The 15,662-nt window shown below is 36.2% G+C and overlaps 1 protein-coding gene across 1 annotated transcript in view; it reads right to left on the bottom strand.

Annotated features, from left to right (window-relative positions):
• LOC120633773 (histone-lysine N-methyltransferase trithorax-like) overlaps positions 1–6,895 on the bottom strand; it is a 67,948-nt gene extending 61,053 nt beyond the window's left edge. The window contains exon 1 of the mRNA XM_039904115.1: positions 6,766–6,895. Within this exon, the coding sequence (XP_039760049.1) occupies positions 6,766–6,790 (25 nt within the window). The 5' untranslated portion in view covers positions 6,791–6,895. The remainder of the gene's footprint in view (positions 1–6,765) is intronic.
• Positions 6,896–15,662: the final 8,767 nt, after the last annotated feature.

The following is a 15,662-nucleotide window of genomic DNA, read 5'->3' as shown; positions in this document are numbered from 1 at the left end:
CATGTCAAGCAAGAAACCTCGTCGGTCATCCATTGTTCGTTCCAATGCGTAAATGGATGAGAAGTACACGCGCAGTATTGTTCCGCGTGTAACACTGACTCTGTGTTTCTATTTTCATTTTATCGTTGATTGTTGGTATTACAAGGTACACACCAACGTTGAATTTTTTTATTCCATTACAAGTTATCCCTTTACTAGTAAGTGATGAGGCAGTCTAAGATGGTAGCGGGCTAACCTGTCAGCACGGCTAGCAGAGGGATAAAAGTTATATATCCCCCGATTATATCCCCTGACAAGGTAACAAATTTTCGTGCACATCTGCTAAAGCATAGCAAGGGGATAGGAGTTATGAGAGTTTTCTATAAGCGTATGTCATTATTGACATACCTGTGTGCGAATGATCGGAGGGTTGATATAACTATGGGAGAGGATATTTTTTGTCTGATTGCACCTGCTATGAATCGATTCCAGGACTTCCAATTATAAAAACACAGAACATAACTTAAAGATTAAAGGTGCGGAAAAAAGTCGAAGTCTGGGCTACACACTGGGCTACTACCGCTGCAGGAAAGTGGATTACGAAAAGAATATACCTGAATTTAATCTAAGATCTGAAGATATAGATTATTAATTTAATTTTCGAAGCAATATTTGTCACACATATTATATTTACTTAATATACAGCATGACTCACGAATCAACCTTAAAATCGTCACCTCAAGTAAGAGCTTCGTAGCTTTCGGTCAACGGTCTAAGAGACTCGACCAACATCTCAAGAGTCCCCTCTTGTCCGTTCAATCAAGGGCCGGATACAGAAGGCTGTATCGATTGCGATAGCTCGAACGTTTTTTATGCAATCGAAAGTATTTGTGACTTTTAATTTACAACTGACTGCTTAAGTTTGGAGGTTCTCATTTCGAGGAGATTGTTTTTCTTTATCCGTTACACAACAACTTTATTTATCCGACTTGCCATCATCATCCACATTAACAACCCAATACCGACCCTATACAGGGCCCTCGGCTACGGGATATGGGTCTCCTCTCAAAGATACCGTACGCTGGCCAAGACCTGTGGAGTCATCATCGAACTAAATTATCCTTGTCGGTAAGGTAGTAATTATCCGCGGGTGAAACGACCAGACCAGACAGGAGAAAAATCAGGAATTATTAATTTCAAATGGCTCCTGATCGATAAGCCAAAAAAGGCCTGAGACAAAAAAAATATCCCCTGATTACGTCCACTGACATTGGATAAAATATACTTGTCCACCAAATCACAGCAACAAGAAAATTAGCCCCGTTTGTTATTCTGGATATTATTCCCAACCGTGGTTATGCTCGTAGATTAAATAGAAAATAAATATTTTCGAGAATGCCCATGCCAGCTGTCCTGGTGGGGATCGAACCAGGGACCTCCTACTTTTAAGACCACAGCACTCATCACTGTGCCAGGAAGATCTTGAAATTACTATTTTGGTTTTGGCATATTAACGACCTCACGACTGACCCCTCCCTCCAACCACTCCTTGGAAATATCGTAAAAAATAAATAATACTTACTCATAATTTACTTCCAACCAATCCATCCAAGACAAAGGTTTCATTTATTTCAATCCTATTAATAGAAAGCTTGTTGTTGCGTGTTTAAAATTAAAAATATATTAAAATATATTTTGACAAACGTTCTCTTCTAATAATAATCATAATTGTCTCCATATTTGGATATGTATTTATCAAAATCTGTTCGGCGAAATCAAAGTCATGCGTTATAATTGCGGTTCTCGTTGCTACTTCATTTGGTTGTTCAGAAATCTCTGGAATAATCTTTAGCATACTATTTCTACTTTAACTGGCTCGAGCTCTTGGGTTCGATTCCCGGTCAGTGCTCATGTGAAAATTACCAAATCAAGTTGGCTTTTGACTGCAGTCTCGCTTGGTGATATAGTCTAAGATGCAGTCGGGCTAACCTTTTAGTATGACAGTTATGTTTTATGCGGTATCGCACTGGAATGTTAAATTGCTTGGTGGCACGTTTTTGTAGGTAGGGTGGCACGGCCGAAGCCTCCTACATGGACTAGGAAGGATAACAATCCTTTCAAACCTGAGGAGTCTTAGAGTTAGAGTTCAGTTGAGAAATTTGTAGGCTGGGGAATAATTAGGGTCAATTTACACCATTACATACGAGTAAGTAGGATGCTAATGAGTGTATGAATATTTCTTTAGTGTAATAACCTTAAACTTAGGTGTAAAACGTAAAACAATAGACAAACTGCACTCATTCGCGTGAGATCTGCCTCGATGGTCTAGTATTCAGCTTTCACAACAACTAATCATGAGGACCTGGAGTCGATTATATGGCCATTTCAAAATGTTGGGTTGTTGGGTTTTTAAGCTTATAGATATATGTTCTACTAATTAACCTGACTTACATTTTAGTTAGTTAAGTTTAAGTTTAATTTTATTAATTACTTTAATCCGATTTAATTCATTTTCGTTTTGTTTCCTAATAATTAACTTAAATTATTCATTGTAACTTAGCTTTATAGGTTTATATTAACAGACTAATAATTAACTGTAAATAATTTATAGGAATGACTTTTTACATTTTAATGCATGCTGTGATAACCTGTAAATAGTTGAACATTTACTATGTGACTCATTCCAAAAAAAAGAGCATGTTTTGATGTATCTACTGTTGGTTATCCATTATAAGTAAATAAATAAGCTTTCGATCTTGCATTCGGTACAATAACGTTTACCTACTTACTTATTTTTCGTGAACACCCTAACCCAATACTCTAACTTTTCTTTTCTCCTGTGATAGGTTTCCTGGAAGAGATCGCTTGTTAGCGATAAGGCCGCCTATTGTACCTGCTTGATATTTCCAATTTTATTCTTGTTAAACTTTTTTTTTATGTTTTGGTGTACAATAAAGTGTATTCAATATATAAATAAATAACTTTTAGCTTTAGGGACTTTTGTATTGTCTAAACGATTATTATGTTAAGAATGCGATGGGTAGGATACCAGTACAACGCATGGATGGTAAAAGAGACCTCAAGTAGTTGATTTTGGATAAATAAGAGAGGTTAAGAGGTCAGTGGAGTAATGGAGTAAACGGATCTAAATGATTATGCAGGCCAATATGGTACCGAGCTAACCTAATCAGGGTATGGCATTTTCATTAAATCCTTTATCGGTTTCATTAAGAATGAAAATGTATAAAATATTCAGCGCAAAATTAAACCAACTATTTGCGGAAGTTAACGTTACAAATATTGTTATATAATTTTTTTTTACATTAACATTTAACTTTCTCACATAATTGATTACTGCGTAATAATTTAAAATATTTAAATAAACACTTATCTGATAATATTAATCAAATACGATCTCTGTTTATTCAGTTTGTATATTTTGGCAATAAATATTATAATATCTTGGCGTGATATAAATTGATTAAACTGTATGAATATTCAAAACGCTTATAAGTATTCAAATGTGAACCCGCCGTAATTGAATGTTATTTGCTCAATCGAGCTGAAACGCAAAGTTATATATCAGAATAATTTTATGATCGCCTAACCTTGTGTTTATTACTGTGGGAGGTAAATAGAATAGATTGGTGATGTGGCGACTTTAAATATGGAGATTTTGAAAAATACCATGTCCATCTCCAGCGTGAATGCGAAAGATGGTTTATTGTCCTTTACGCCTTAATTAAGCAACCTCAGGGTGTGTTTTCTGTGTGGTTCATTAATCAATGGTTTCTGTGCTACTGTATTGTACTTCCTAACACCTAGCAATTCCGAAAGCCTACGACACTAAATATGTGTGAGAGAACGCACAGTTTGTGAGGATCTTCTTTTATGATTGTTCCAATTGTCGTAAACTGCGCCATAAAACGAGTCCTAGATCACGGTCGTTAATAGTGTAAAAGAAAATAGGAAAACGCTTCCAAAAGGCTAGAGTGCACGTTACTATTAATAGTTTTAGAATAATGATTATTCCTTAATAATACATTGATATCAATTAGGTATAGCGTTGACAAAACCATATTACAAAAACTATACTATACTATACATTATGTAGTATAGTTATTGTTAGATATTAAATTGCAACAGACATATTTCAAACAATGAATACACAAGGGAGTCGAGCGCGTTAGGCTGTTTGTCGTGACGACATACGGGTCAACTCGAAAGCTAAAGTGGGCCAATAGATGTTTCACATAAAATAATTAACCAAGTATTGGTTTACATGACCATTATATAACGGCTTTTAAAAAGGTTTTAAAATTAACTAACTATGCTATGGCATTTCTTACTTTTACTGTGTTAACCCAGTAGTCCCCGAGAGACCCTGAGTCTCAACACAACTTGAGTGGCCTACCTGTTCCCATGGTCAGTAATTTTTCTGAGAGTTTCTAGCTGGTAACTCTTTTGTGGGATTGAGTGTACGCTTTTACAACGATTCCTTAGGTAATTCTGGACCTATCAATGCATACATTTAAAATATGTGTAAAAACACATCTAATACAGCGAGGTTAGGAATTTCTTAATGACAAGGTAGATTGGAAGCAGCCAGCTTCGTTCTCATCTCCCGCAAAATAGGAAAACGATTGTTAATGTTGATTTTGAAAAAGAGCAACTACTGAGTTTCTTGCCGGCTCTTCTCCGTAGAATCTGCTTATCGAACCAGTGGTAGAGTTACCACAAACAGACAGAATTTTGGTGGCAACTGGTGTGGATCTACCACTACCATCGTTTAAGACATGTTATTTTAAAACTGGTGTCCGCGTTATTCTTCCGCGTTTATTACGGTTTTAAATAAGTCCCGTGTAAATCTATCCTATGTTCCTGTCGATCGTTACTACTAACTCTACGTCAAAAATCTGTTGCTTGGTTAAAGATTTTTTTTTATTATTTTATATAATAATGTATTATATCCTATTTGTATTTATATTTTATATATTTATATATACTTTAGTTTATTTATATTTATATATTTGTGTAATGTTTTTTCCTTTTGCGTCTTTGGTTGCCAGGAAGGAATCGCTATGTAGCAATAAGGCCACCAAATTGTACTTTCTTGCTCTATGAGTATATCTCTGTTACTACTTTTTTCTTTGGTGTACAATAAAAGTTTATTCATTCATTCATTCGTTCATTCAATATATAAAACATACATTAACTTCCCAATAATAGAGATTCTTATAAACGAGCTTCAATAATAATAAATGCCCTCTTCATAAGAAAATGAACGAGTTTACCAGCGCCTTCACATAAAGAGTTTTTAAAAACACCCGTTGGACGCCTGACTAATATTACTGCATAAGGGAGCCGTTTGTTATAGAGAAAAACAGGTACAAAACTAACCTAACTAGCCCACCAATAAGAATTCAAGCCAACCGTGGGCCATGAATTATTAGGCTAAGAATAACCATGATGACAAATCTAAACGATCAAAAAACGTACGTTATGAATGAAACTTAATAAACGTATATATACTTATAGTTATTAATAAAGTTTTCTGCAGAATTTACTGTAATAAAGAATAGATCTAGTCCTCCTTTCTTTCTTAATATTGTCGCAGATAAATAAATCTTTGAGCGAAATGCTCGTAACACTTTCCCGCACATTTTCCGATGACTGGTTACGCGTTCAAGTGTAGTATTTACAGATGTTTTTTTTTAAATATTGTTCCTAATTCATTTTATTCTTTTATTTTTGATGTTTACAAAATTTGTATTTAGTTGAGTTATTTATTTACGCACGAAATTAATAATCGAAGAGTATTTTAGGTAAAACCATCCTCATCAACAGGAAACTTTAAGAAAATGATAACACGATCGTATTTAAAATTCAAATAAAAAAAAAATAAGTATATTATATATACTTATTTATATATTTATACCTTATAATTTATACATATTATATACCATAGTTGTGACGTGATGGTGATAACTAGAATCGCTAATATAAGTTGAAGCCAAGAAGGTGCCAAACGCTTGCCAAACCTTTTATATTTTATAGATCTATGCATCTAAGTAAAAGTTTACGTAAAACTAAGCCGGATATTCTTTGTGATATCACCATATTATGGATCTTCAAAAGTGGAAAATGTTGTGATTAACGATTGACACACCTAACGTTTAAGAGCTGTATCTAATTCAGACTAAAGGGTTTGCATGTTTGGAGGGTTTGCTAGTGCCAGAATCTTAGGTACCTTGGATACATCGTAGGATCCTTTTTAGCCTACATTGTTGGTATATATATTTTTGGTAGATATTATTTCGTCTGTGTCAATTTTGTTATTTAGAACAAAGAATTAAATGTTTTCACAGAAAATATTTGTCACATACTCCCGAAAATTCAAAGAATCTTTAAAGGTGTTTATAATACGGTCAATTTAAAAATTAAGTTTTTTTTAATTTTAGCACTTTATCAGTTTCAAAAAAAGGCGAAAACAAAAAGAACAACTTATTTAAACTTTTCTTAACAAATGATTATCATTTAGTTAAGCTGATGGCATATTACGTGACGAACCGCAAGCGGGGCATTTTTCAGGCATTGGAAATACGAGTACGTGTTAACAACGATGTACACATTTCATTACGGGGAAAAGTAGAAAAATCTGCTGAATTGTAACTTGTGAAACTGTTGTCTTTCAGAAATAAGAGGAAAATGTCCGGCTTGTCAAAATAAATAATAACAACCCTTATTTTAGACACAGAAAATAATGTCCTTATTCGTAATACTTACCGAGGAGTAGAAAAATAGTCTTCATTTTTCTCGTTCAAGCGGAAGCACTAACACAGAATACTGAAGTATTTAATGGGAAGTCAGCTTGAGTCTTAGGATTGGAAACTTGTTTTTTTGCGGCGGCGTTCGTCGCGCGTGACCGCCAAGCCGCGTGTATGCGCTACCAGATCGTCTGCGCCGGCGCATTCACTTTCTACGTTGTGCTGGTAGTGGGGCTGTCCAGGAGAAGACCGGGAAGCCGAGGGTTTGTTGACACTGGGTTGCACGACCATATATAATCGGTTGATTCAGTAATTAACGGGAACTAGCACGATATCGCCTTATCGATCGATCATATATGCTTTGATAGAAAACGACAATGTCGATCACTTGTTACGGATATTTTATCGCTTGTATCAGAAACAATATCGCAATCACTTGCGACGGATGCAGGAAGCAAGAGACTATGAAAGAGTCCAATAAGGAGGTTTTAGTCCGTAACCACTATTACTAGGGTTGCCAATATTTAAAAAAACAAGTATAGTACTTACATACTGTTATAAATACCTGAGACAGGGTAAATATAGGGTGTCAACTTATAAAAAAAGGCACATTTAGTATAATTAAATAATATTTTTGTCTTTACATTGGCACATATCTATTTCTTACCTCTGATGTCATAATCTGATTGGGAAAAAATACTAACTAGTAATACCAACAAGTGTAACTTATCGATTTATTTGTCGTGAATTCATTTTCAGACAATATGTTAAAGTAGGTGCATTTTTCATTCGATAAGTATACTTTATTATCTCCATACAGTCTAAAATATAAGTGATATTAATATTATAAAAATTGCAAGGGGTGACCTCGCACCGGAAAGTGCAGCGTTGGTATATATTCCACAACTGTTCAACGGGTAGGTAATTCCAAGAAACAGCTGATGATTATTATAAGGATATAAGAGGTATGGTTAGAATAAAAATCCTCCTAATCAGCGCATGCCTTTACTACATTTCGTAACAAACTTTTATTTTATAGTCAACGACATAGCTGAGCGCAAGTTGTTGACAATAAAATAAAATCGAAAGCTTAAGTAGGTTTAAGATCAATCATCATTACAATAATGACATCATAATATGTAACAACGACTCGGTTAGTCACGTTCTTGTATCGTTATCTTCGAGTAAAAGTTCTTGGTATTTATTTCATAAACAAAACACTTCCCCGTCTTTACGACGTCCCAAGCATACTTGCTTGTCGTTAGTTACATAGTTTGTAAACACCTTATTGCGTTCCATCCTTGATCAAGCTGTACTATACACCCCCATACTGTAGACCCCATACAAATTCTAACAGAATTCGGTGTTTATTTATACTTATAGTTGTAGGTATTTTTCGTAACCATTTTCTATAATAGATATCCATAAATGTTTAATGGATTAAACTGTAAGTGTATGATTTTTGTTAAAATATATTTTTTAAATTTCAAATGAGGGGAACTATCATCGATAAAGACCCCTTCGGAATTCTGCAGAACGGATTACTGTTAAATATAAAATAGAGATAAAAAATAACGCTAGATTTCATCCCAAAGAAACATTCGGGTTCTTTGCGATTAAGATGTCGTATTAAGGGTATAACTCCGACAAACATGAATCATGATTTTCATATAACGTTTATCAGAACTTAATTTGAGTTTGAGTTTATTTACGTTGATTTAACGAAATATAAATTGTATATCTGCTCTTATCTCTTCATAAGCTTGTTATACTTTAAAACGATTTTTTTAATCTCGGATTAGGTTTATTCGAGCCGGTTTAAAATGTCATCATTCTATATATTATCTGTTTTTTGTCTGGTTAATCTTCCAGCGGGTAACGAGCCGACAAAATACCTAGGCTTTCACAAAGGAAAAGATAATAAAACCATTGTGCGTTCATGGTAATAAAATTAAAAGCTAATGTGAACAATTTAGTGTTTAGTCATACCTCATACCTCTTTTCGATATGGACTGTCGCCCTTAATTTTAATAAAATATTCAATTATTGATTAAAATCACTCTCAGATTGGTTGTACACCAATTAATTGTTTATATAATTAGTTTGATAGAGCTTTGATAGCCCAGTGGGTAGGACTTCCTCTTCAGTTTCGGGGCAGACACCTTTCTAAGCTATGTGCGTTTTAAGTAATAAAATTATCATTTGGTACAACGCCTTTTTTCATACCATTACGAGAATTATTTAATGACAAATTAGCGCTTCACTGTAGTCTTCCTTCATGAGACGCAACGATCCAGTTTAAGATTAAAGTGTGCTAATCTGTAAGGCAGTGACGTGCACTTCATACATGCACAAAAGCTCTGCCTACCCTTACATTTTTCCATTTTATGGCATCAGCCTTCTTTACGCATACCCTGTGCACTCCACTGCTGTAAGGGAGTAGGTGTAATATTCAGTTACCCTAATAAGTTTTTGCGCGTCATCGTAGTGCGACGCAAATGCTCTAATCAACTCAAAAGACTAATTATCTATATCATATCACGATAGGTATATATATATATATATATATTTATATATGTACTAATTCTCCTTAAAGCTTTTAACATATATAACGGAACCTTTGGTCTGTAATAAATTCATTCAGACGATTTATACTTGTAACAGATTCCATCGGCGTAGAATTCCCAGCACGTTCCACAGATCTTGACGGATTTATTCCTATAGGAAAACGTGGAATAGTTTAAACATCAATCAAATCTTAAATGTTGATGTTATCTCCTTGGGACCAACTGTGCCGTTTTGAAGAAGAAGAAGAAATACTTTCTTGCACACAAACAACAAAATATACATATTATAATAAAGTAGTAAACAAAATAAAAGAATCTAAAAATTGCAGGCATGCAAAGGCGCCTTATTGCTGCAAGCACCTCTTACAGACTACTTCTGACAGTAAGGAACAGCTGCAAGAGAGCGGTATAGTCCAAATATATATGTACATATATATTCGAAAATATTAGTACATAATATAAGAAAACGGTAATTAAGATACGAGGGAGTGAGTGGATTATATAGGATAAAGTTCAACAATGAGAGTAGGTGAAGTTCACGACGTTATCTGATCGGCAGCCATTCCAGTCTTACCCGGTACTCCGAAATGTGGTCAAATTTTCGCAGCCCAAAAGCAAACCGGCTTTTGACTATTTCAACGGAAATTTTCTTTGTAATAGGTTTCCTCTAATAAAGAAAATGATGAGCTTTTGTCAAAACTTAAGTCAAAACCAAAGTATTTTTTTTAAATATTCAAATAGCACATAGATGGGACTTATTATGTGTACATTATGTAGCAGTGAACAATTTAATAAAGCCTACAAATGTGTATTTTTCATTTGCAAACCTACATTGAAAATAAATCGTATTGCATTTGTTTATTTTTCTTCGGTTGTTTTCATGAGTAGTTTTTAAAAGTTTTATATAACCAGGGGTCATTCGAAACAAGAGCGCGAGGTTAAAAACATCGCATCATAGTTTTAATATCTAGTTATGCGTAGTTTATTATGTTTAGTTATGCTACTATACACTATAAACTTGTTAATCGTGCTCTATATTGGAAGTTAAGCGCTATCAATGTGGCTCCCAGTGACTCGTTTGATGTCAACCATCCTCCTCGTTGAAGGCCGATCAACGCTGCGTTTACCGGTGCGGGGTCGCCATTCTAGCACTTCGGTACCATAACTTCCATCGGTTTTCTGAGCTACGAGGTCCATTGCCACTTTAGCTTCGACAGTCGTTGAGCTATGTCGGTAGCTCGAGTTCTTCTACTGATCTCCTCATTTCTGTCTATCTTTCATTTTATCAAGTAGATATACTATATAGCTCTCAGAATCGCCCGCTGAGTAACTCTAGGCGTCAATTTAACTATAATTTTAATAATAAAAGCAATATTTTATTTTCTTAGATAGATTTTGCGTGTCGCGTGGGAGGCTTCGGCCTTGGCTAGTTACCACCTTACAGACAAAGACGTGCCGCTAAGCGATGTAGCGTTACTTTACGAAGTCGCGTAGAAACCGATTAACGGTATAGCTTAAATGTAACTGGTATACTTCCTAACAGGTTAGCCCGCCCATCTTAGACTGCATTATCACTTACCATCAGGTGAGATTAAAGCCAAGCGATAACTTGTATTGGAAAAATAAAAATTCGTTGGTATTTTATAGCACGAGTATAAGAATAAAGAAAATGCTTCAAATATCTACCAACAAAAAGGCAAAGTCACTGTTCATAAACTACATAGTATGCAGAATAAGTTAAACTCTCTCGCAGTTAGTTATAATGTAACAGTTACTTGCAAAATTGTGCAATTACGAGTATCATACCTAAAAACTAACATAATATTCATCACTATTCAACTTGAGAGTTTAGTCAACCGAGTTAGATCCGACAATTTTTTGACTGAAAATAAAAACGGCTAAAATATTTACCAACGCGGGAATAGAACTGGGTTCTACTCCGTAGTTAAACATGCACTAACCAATGAGGCCGAGGCGGTAACACATTACACCCAGCCCAAAAGACCGATGTCACGGTAAAGAATTTGTACGGTGCCATTGGTAATGAATCATAACCCTCTCGGTATGTAACCGATATCGCTAAGATATCTCATCGTCAACATTACCAAGCTTTCAACTCAGGCTTTTTGCCAAGCTTTCGATAGATGCCCTATCATTAATAGTCTATGCCAGTGAAGTGATGGAATAAAGGCCTCTTCGAACAGGAGGTTTTGCCCATAATCACCACGGGTTTGTGATAGTAGTAGGACAGAGGACGGGGCTGCCAGTTCTCCGTTATATTCCCATAGTCGCCTCGTACGACACCCGCGAACGAAATGGGTTGGTGACAACTGTATTCTGATCCGTCACCACACGGCACTAAATGCCCTATGCCAGTGTTATTTATGGTGTATCGGATTTTAATAAATGATTTAATAAGTTACTTTATTAAGCTCACTGGTTTTAGCCATTAACACCCGTATTAATTAACCGACATGTTCTCGTGTTCGATACCTGAGAACCTGTTATTAGCTCAACTTCTCTTTATGTATACGACCCTTAATTGTGTCTCGTGTGACAATAAATAAATAAATAAATAAATAAATAAATATACTACGACAATACACACACCGCCATCTAGCCCCAAAGTAAGCGTAGCTTGTGTTATGGGTACTAAGATAGCAAATACTTATAATATACAGATAAGCACCCAGACACTGAAAAACATTCATGTTCATCACACAAGCATTTTCCAGTTGTGCGAATCGAACCCACGGCCTTGGACTCAGAAAGCAGGGTCGCTGCCCACTGCGCCAACCGGCCGTCAAACATTGGATCTAAATATAAAAATAAATAAATAAATAAATATACACATCGTCATATAGCCTCAAAGTAAGCGTAGCTTGTGTTATGGGTACTAAGATGACTGATGATTGAGAATTATATACATAAATACTTATAAAATACAGATAAACAACCAGACACTGAAAACCATTCATGTTCATGACAGAAACATTTTCTAGTTGTGGGAATCGAACCCACGGCGCTGTACTCAGAAAGCAGGGTCAGTGGGCACTGCGCAAATCGGCCGTCAATATACTTCACCTAAAGATTTAAATTACGTATTATATACAGAAACGCCTCACAAAATGATCGTCTAATACAAAATAATGCTCCAGCCAAAAGTCAGTGCAAAAACAAACCAATAAAAAACACAGGAACAGTTACGTGCTACGTCCTTTGTGACGTCTTTACGATCGGAACGCCATTTTATGTGACATTAATGGGACCAAATAGACCGGTAAATTTTCTTTGCTTTTTGTCTGTGGGAAGAACTACAGATCTTAAAGTTTGTTTTTTTATGCTACTCATGGGAATCTAGATAATACCAATATAAAATTTAATAATTCCCTGATGGAAGGATGAGCACTGAGGACGTGGAGGTCCCAGGTTCAAACCCGGCAGGGACACTTTGGGAATTTTTCTTTTTTTCTGTGGTCTGCTGGTGGGAGGCTCCTAGACCGTGGGTAGTTACCGACAAAGACGTGCCGCCAAGCGTTGTAGCGTTCCTGCACGTAGAAATCGATTAGGGCTAACGCGTAGTGGGGTGGTTTTGTATCTAACTGGAAGAGATTCTTGCTGTATCAGCCCTACAAAGGCTCCAGGGGAAGATGACATATGCGTCAACGCCTTCCAAAGCGATCCCAGAATGTATTAGGCAATTCTGAATACTCTACCAACTCCTACCTACTCTACATCTACTCTTGGGTGCTTTTCTAGGGTGTGGAAAATTGGGAGAATGCGGGTATTCCAAAAACCCGTTAAGACTGACTACACGATCCCAAACTCCTATAGGCCAATTGGGCCTCTATGAATAAACGGGAAGGTATATGAAAAAGTATTCTGCAAGAGGCTGTTACGGGCCTTCATCAGGGATCACCACGACAACATGGATTTATGCCCTAAAGATCAATGAATACTGAACTCTCTGATAATGCGGCGATAGCCTAGCGGGTAGGACTTCAATTTCGGGGGCCGAGTTCGAATCCCAGCACGCACATCTAGCTTCCCTAAGTTATATGAGTTTTAAGCAATTAAAATATCACTTGCTTCAACCGTGAAGGAAAATATTGTGACTAAACCGCATACCTATACATAATCTAGGGTTCTTCAAGGGGCGGATAAACAAATTCCTTAAAGGCCGGCATCGCATCGGTGGCTCCTCTGGTGCTGCAGATGTTTATGGGCGGTGGTGATCACTTACCATCAGGTGACCCACTTGCTCGTTTGCCCGCTATTAATATTAAAAAAAAAAAAAAAAAAACTTCGAATTTCTTCTTAATGTTCTTAAAGTTGTGTGAATTCCACCAATCAGCACTGGGCCAGCGTGGTGGACTACGGCCTTAAACCCTTCTCATTGTGGGAGGAGACCCGTGCCCTGTAGTGGCCGGTAATGGGTTGATATAACGATGATGATGATAGGACAGTAACCCCCCATAAATTTTTTGGCATGACATTTTTTATGTACAGTGTACGTATTTATTTATTTAAGTACATATATATTAGTAATACATTTAACCCACTTACAGCCAAGGTTATACAAATTAATTTATATACACGTAAAATTTGTACTTAAAAAGAATAATTGGCCATATTATGTTAGGGTGAATATCTGACTCCTAACTAGATATCTGTGTCGATGAAAGGCATGCATAGTACAATGTATGCATGTATAGTAAGAAGTACGTAGCTAAGTACTAAAAAGGATTTTTGAAAATCCATACCTAAGGAGTTGAAACGGTCTCGACAGACTGCGACTGATGTGATAAATTTTGGTTGGTTCCTTAATATTTTTAAGCGACAATGTGATGGTGATAAAAAAAAAAACCACTGACTCAATTTGTTGTGAGCTTCTTCTTACTCCAGGGCGCGTTAGGAACCCTCGTAGCTTTAGTTTTAAGTTAACGCCATCAACTTACTTCTATGTTATATTTTACATGTAATGTACGCAAAAGTGCAATATATGTGCATATTTGAATAAAGAAATATTTGACTTTGGCTATGAATATCACAATATTTTTATTTAATTATTATTGTAATTATTTTATCGCGACAATCGCGGTGTGTCAGTCGCGCGTGCCTCTCATATTCATCACGACCCACAAATAAAAGCATCATGTTGTCATTTTATCAAATTACCTTTGTCGCAACTATAATATTTTAAGCACTAAATAACGACATCTTTAACAGTGGCTTTCCTATGTAATTTACTATCATTTGCCGGCACATTTGATTCACCATACAATCACTGTTCAACCTTGAGATAGGAAAGGCGAATTTGGACCATTCTTTGAATAAATACCATACAGCGTTGGGCAACCGCTTTAATTGCATGCAATCGATGATATTTGTAAAGCAATTAGATTAACTTACTTTCAATTTAAGTCTTGTATACGATATAGCCAAGTATGGATTCATCACTTCGGGCTAAACAGGCAGCAGTTATCTACCAACGTGCCTCAGAGAGCACGCTAACTTCCGAGATTAATAATCAATAATATTCCGGTAAAAGATTGAAAGAAAATTTCCTCACACTGTTAGCTGTGTGAGATGTGAGATGAGCGCTGTGGCCGACCCTAGTTACCACCCTACCGACAAAGGAAAAATCTTAGGTAAGTGAAATAAGCGATTTAGCGTTCCGGTACGATGTCGCGTAGAATAGATTTCTTAGGATTTACCTGATTAGTAAATTAGGGTTTATCATACTCCCTAACAGGTTAGCCCGCTACCAACTTAGACTGCAGCATCGCTTACCACTAGTATAGATTGCAGAGATTGCAGTCAAGAGCTAACTTGTAATGGAATAAAAAGCAAGCGATACTTAATTGAGTAAAACGCACATAACTCTGATACTACTAGGTTGCTATCATCATCAATAGTATATAATAGGTCACTTAAATGCATGTTTTGACGGCCGATTGGCGCAGTGAGCAGCGACCCTGCTTTCTGAGTCTTAGGCCGTGGGTTCGATTCCCACAACTGGGCTATGTTTGTATGATGAACAAATGTTTTTCAGCTTCTGGGTGTTCATCTATATATTATAAGTATTTATGTATATTAATCTTAAAATTATTGATCAGTTATCTTAGTACCCATAACACAAGTTACGCTTACTTTGGGACTAGATAGCGATTTTTTTATGTCACAACGGGAGGATGTGTCTATAATTACCGCCCTAGGCAGACGGGTTGGTGGTCGCAGTAGATATTACTATAAGGCTAGAGGGCGCAACTACCCGATCTCCGTTATATGCCCTTTGTCGCCTCGTACAACACCCGTGGGAGAAGGAGGGGTGGACACAACTGTATGC

Source organism: Pararge aegeria, chromosome 22 (assembly GCF_905163445.1).
Source record: "Pararge aegeria chromosome 22, ilParAegt1.1, whole genome shotgun sequence".
Taxonomy (NCBI): domain Eukaryota; kingdom Metazoa; phylum Arthropoda; class Insecta; order Lepidoptera; family Nymphalidae; genus Pararge; species Pararge aegeria.
The sequence above is the reverse complement of the archived record's forward strand: the minus strand, read 5'-3'. Positions and strand labels throughout refer to the sequence as shown.